The sequence below is a fragment of the Cynoglossus semilaevis genome, chromosome 13, assembly GCF_000523025.1.
Source record: "Cynoglossus semilaevis isolate Cse_v1.0 chromosome 13, Cse_v1.0, whole genome shotgun sequence".
In the NCBI taxonomy this organism is placed as follows: domain Eukaryota; kingdom Metazoa; phylum Chordata; class Actinopteri; order Pleuronectiformes; family Cynoglossidae; genus Cynoglossus; species Cynoglossus semilaevis.
Window position 1 is genome coordinate 18,951,194 of NC_024319.1, and position 5,346 is coordinate 18,956,539.

Below are 5,346 nucleotides of genomic sequence, written 5' to 3' on the forward strand. Positions count from 1 at the left end.
CTGTTTGAAGCGCGGTAAAGAAACGGAAAAGAGAAAAAAAGGTTTTGTGTGGACTCTAAAACTTTTGGGAGCGTGGCTATCGTGCAGCCATGACCTGACAGTTTTACAGTTAACGTTAACATGTTTTCTGATGTTACTGGCAATATGATCACATAAAAAAAATACAAAAAAACGCAGCAACTGTCATCTAAGTTGGCTCAGAATATGCACCTATCTGTATTTAGTATCACAATTAAGTAAGTCTTTGGGTAAGTGAACACAATTTTCCCCCTCACTCAATTACTTCTTTTCTCCTATACACGTTAATGCATGCTGGGCTGTAGTTGCATGATTTTGCCTCTAGGTGCAGCACATTACAGGTTTGCAAAATGACAGATTTTTAATTGTTTTTATGCGAACAGAAAATGTGAGTGACACTTGAAACAAGGATTTTGTACAACAAGTGTGCAGTCAGGTCACGTATATTGAATATTACATTGTCTATATTATCCTACAGAAAGATGTATGTACTGTAGGTTTTTCAGTTAGTACACAAGGAGTTTTCAGACAGAGCTTTCTGATTAAGATCATGTACTGCAAATATCAAAGATCTAAATTAAATTTAGGTTCAGTAGATTCCCAAATTTTTTATTACACATATTATATTATATATTATATTATTATACACATAGACATGACACTGTAGCCAAAACTTTGAATAAATTACTTTTTCCTTGAGCTTAATTTTTTCTTCTTTCTTAATTTTATCTAATTGAGTCGAAACTCAACAAATAGGCGTTCTGCCACGTTGGTGAGGTTAGGCTTTCGTCCAAGAAAAAAAAAAAACATAATGTGTTTCTAAGGTGACCTAGGAAGGAGGGACAGAGAGTGAGCTAGTCAAAAGATGACATTGCAGTCAGCAACTTTAATTATATACCACCAGACCTTTTTTATTTCATTATAAGCCATGTGTGTCCTTCACATAATCCTTTCACAGTGGAAAGATTTTTTTCACTTTTCAGTTTTTCCAGAAGTAGTCAGGCTCAGATCACTAAAGGACAATAGAGCAATGTCTTTTCACTTTAGCATTCAATATAATGCATCACTAATAACTCTACTTAAATTAGTTAAATTATCTCCACTATTACCTGTAAACATATAAGAAATTGTGTTTGTATATATTGTTTTTGTCAATGTAAATATATTTATCTGTTTGTTTGTGGTAGTGTGCATGCACATTATGTGTGATTTTCATTTGCTTGCGTTTGTACAGAGTGACTGCATGAGTGAGAAACAGACAGTGACTGAATCCAAGCATCGACACACACATCACTCTCTGTTTAGAGCCATGCTGAGGACTATGTGTTAAACTCTAGCTGCAGTTGAACTCCAGATCCTTAAATGCTGTGACCTTCGTTTACAAATGTTAATGATGCAGACTGTTACTGCCTTAATTTGAAATCTACAACACAGCCCTGCTTCTGGCAGAGAAATTCAAACAGCTGGGAAACACACCACCATCCAGTGCATCCACTCTGCCACAGCTCCTTCATTTACACATGATTACACATCTATTACCCCATCCACATTAGGTGACTTCTCTGCTAACATGTGACAATCAGTGACAGAGCACTTCAGTAATTAGCTGTGTTTGCATGTACACACACACTTAAGGCTTAAAGCTTATCAGAGCACAGATGTGTCATGTGAACAATCAGACGTCTCTGATCTGATTCATTTTACTCATTGGAAAAAAAGGTCAAAAATGTATCGCCACTTTTATAAACAAAGTTTTCACTCTGCTGACGTAAACCGTCTGACATAAATAAACAGATGGTAGATCATCAATAAAAAATGAATGCAGTCATCTTTATGCCATAAAATTAGTTTTCAGCAGGGACTTCGAAGAGACAAATCCCCTTCATTTATAACTTAAATTCAAGTGTAAGTCTTTAGTCATTCACAAGAAAGTTGGTTTGGTTTCTTTAAGATATTCCAACCTACCATTTATAACAGTAGTTTCCAATACCCGGGTGGGTCAATTGGCACAGGGCCGCAGAGAAAGAATGCTTAGATTATTTCCGTTTTATTTATTATCTGATTTTGAACAATGTTTTATTTTGAAATTTGACCAGATTCTCTGCGCTGCATCTGTCTATGACTCACTTGATGCATGTCAAGATGCTGTTTGGTGGAGCTTGTGCTGTTCATAACACGAATGCCCCTGAAATATTCAAACAAACCCAATGTACTAAAAATAATTTTAAGTTTTACAGAAAATTAGCAATCTGATATCTTCCTAAAATACACAAACAAATATTTAAATGTGTTCTGACATGGCGATTAACTTGCTAATCTTCAGTATCATTCTTACAATTTAATCCTGCCCTTGTAAAACAGAGTGGGTAAAGGGACTGGGGAAAAAAATCACATGTTCCTGCCCATCTGCTGAAATCCTCACTTTTTTCCACCCTTATCTCTGCCCTGACCTTGCTCTAGGTTTCTGCCTCTGGAGCACAGATGCCCTGAGATAATGTAAGGGCGGTGTAATTGGATCAAACTGACAGCAAATAGTCTGAGCACAGCGTTACAGTGAGAGACAGGTTAAGCTGTGTTTTTTGCTCTAAACGCCTTTGGTTTACCAAGCCTGAACCATCCGCCTTCGCTGACTCCTCTGTTCTGATGACAATTGTGAATCTGTTGTTTTAGGCCTTTTCTGATCTGCATATACATATGAATATCCCTGCAGAGCAGTGGGTTTATATACTGCAGTTATGAATCCTATGGTGAAGCAGGCACTCAGTTGAACTCAATTTGCAGCTAAAATTGACAAGGAATCAAATCCGTGGTAAATTGAGTTGAGTAGATGAATCGACTTGAGGACAAGGACTCTCTCAAAGCACGAGTCAGGGGACATCCAAAGGTCATTCAGTGTCTGTGAATCACACCAATAACCTCAGTGTGTTGTAAGGGCAGTTAAAGGAAACACTTCTAACCATGTTGCAACAGAGAAACTCATTTGTCTTTGACAAAGCACAGTTATGATGCTGTCATGTCATCTGGACACACATACATCTTCATATGCTGTGATGTATTACAGTACTCTACATAGTACTTCTGTATACTACCTGCAGGACCATGAATTAAAATCATAGCAGCTGCTGCAGCAGCTTCATTAGTATGTCCCTCCACGCCGACGTCCGTCTCCTGGAGGTGATCATTCATGACTTTACACACAGTATGAAGGCCCACAATGAGACAAGTCTTCATTATGCAGTGCAGTCTGATTAGTCAGACAGTAGTGTCTGTTAAACAGTTGGAGTCAAGACATGGCCCTGGCTCCCTGTCGTCACTGACACAGACCAAATCAGGTCAGGACGTCTAATTGTACACCAATCAACCTTCACTAATGTCATGTCACTTTTATTTAACAAAAATAAATGAAAAGTCTCTCTTGTTGAGGTGAGTGAGGAGTAAAAAGCTGTACCCGATGGTTGGTTGGTGTGGGCACGACATGACTGAACCTTTCTATGAATACTATCAATTCTCAGAAATGACAGGGATATAAAGTTTCTCTCCCTTATATGAAAAAAGGATTCATTTTCAGACACCACTGATTAAATAACTGCCTTTGATATGAACCCGCCCACACAAGCAGACACTTTTGGAATAGAAGCACTTCTCCATTTCAGGCCCATTTCGCTCTTATTGAAAGTTATTCTAACTAAACTGAGCATGAGTTGTCATCCTGGAGCCCATATTTTGAATTAACAGGATGTTCAGTAAAATGAAACCATAACCATTTTATAGTAATTCATTTAACAACTGACTAATGCAGTTACCAGAACACTGAACTACGCACACAAAAGGAGCGATAATTGAATTCCTCACTTCTAGTTATAGTTGTATCTTTGGATGTGTTTAATTAAACTTTGTTTTCTTCTCTTTTCCCAGGTAAGACGACTTTTATTGAATTCTCACGTGACTTCATTCAACTGCTCTAAAATTATATGTGTGTGTTCTCTGTTAACTGTCACAGGTTTAGTCCCTACGAGTGGTATAACCCCCATCCTTGCAACCCAGACTCGGATGTAGTGGAAAACAATTTCACCCTGCTAAATAGTTTCTGGTTCGGAGTTGGAGCTCTCATGCAGCAAGGTAGACGCCTCTGCCTGCCACCTCTTTCTACTAGCAGTCCCACTATTTGCTGGGGGGCCGACTGTTTTTGCTCCTTGACCAGGCTCTTGACCATGCATGGGGGCCTCTGTGCATGTAGATCTCAAACTGTCCAGCAGGTTGGACTGAGTGTGAATTTAACGTATGCAGTAGCTGAGGATGGATGTGCATGTTTCCCCTTCATCCGCTCCTTAGACTTTCCCTCATTAATCCCCCAACCCCATCACTGCACAGTCATTTGAACAGGTAAGTCTGCTCACCCAGAGTACCTGAGAGAAAACAAACGAGTGAGGTTGAATGAGAACGTGACAGAATCAGAAGTTTGCCCTGCCTGTTTGGTTTTGAGTTCCTTTCCCAAACTCATATCTTCTTAACTTGTTGTCCTCTTTAGACTGGGAATGTAACTGAGAGGGAAAAACAAATGCATCCATAACGGCCGTGCCATGTTTCTGATTTTCTTAATAATTCAATATTTCTCATCAATTGTTAGATTTTTAATGTATTATTGCTTATTATTATTTATTGTAGAGACTGTAAAGTTGGAGTGCTGGTACATCAGGGGCAATAATAATATTAATAATATTAATAATAATAATAATAATAATAATATGTACAAATATAATAATATGTATAAATATAATTCCATAGTGTCTAGTTGGGACCCTATACTTTAAGAATTGGATCATATTATAGCGTACAGCTTGTTTTTACTCTTTGTGGTAAAGTCACAATTTGTTTTGGTAAAAATACTATAATTAGTAATTATGTTTGATATTTATTGTTTACTGTATACAGATGATTGATGAGCAAACCACTAATGCGATAATAAAATAGTTGAAATGTCATTACTTTATTTTCTATGTCAGTGTTTTCTAGTTGCTAACCTTTTTTTAATAGATAAAGTTGAAAGCCAGATAATCAAATTTAAATATATGAATTCCCTTTTCCATTTAGACCTTCAGAGTATTTGCATTTCATCTTAAATAATTTTTAATCTTAAATAATAAAAACCCTGATGTTAAAATGTAATTCCCCTAAGAAAAAATGTTCACTAAAATAGTAACCAGAGTCTTCTTTATGTCTGCATGTGTTTTTAATGCATGCAATGTAACAACATCTATTTTCCCATTTAACCTTTTCTATTTATTCGAACATACGTGACGTGTGTCTCACTAATGTTTATTAGATAAG

At 37.0% G+C, this 5,346-nt stretch overlaps 1 protein-coding gene across 1 annotated transcript in view; it reads left to right on the forward strand.

Moving 5' to 3' along the window:
- Positions 1-5,346, forward strand: part of grik2 (glutamate receptor, ionotropic, kainate 2) — a 127,665-nt gene that overhangs the window by 98,536 nt on the left and 23,783 nt on the right. The window contains exon 12 of the mRNA XM_025061552.1: positions 4,019-4,137. Within this exon, the coding sequence (XP_024917320.1) occupies positions 4,019-4,137 (119 nt within the window). The remainder of the gene's footprint in view (positions 1-4,018; positions 4,138-5,346) is intronic.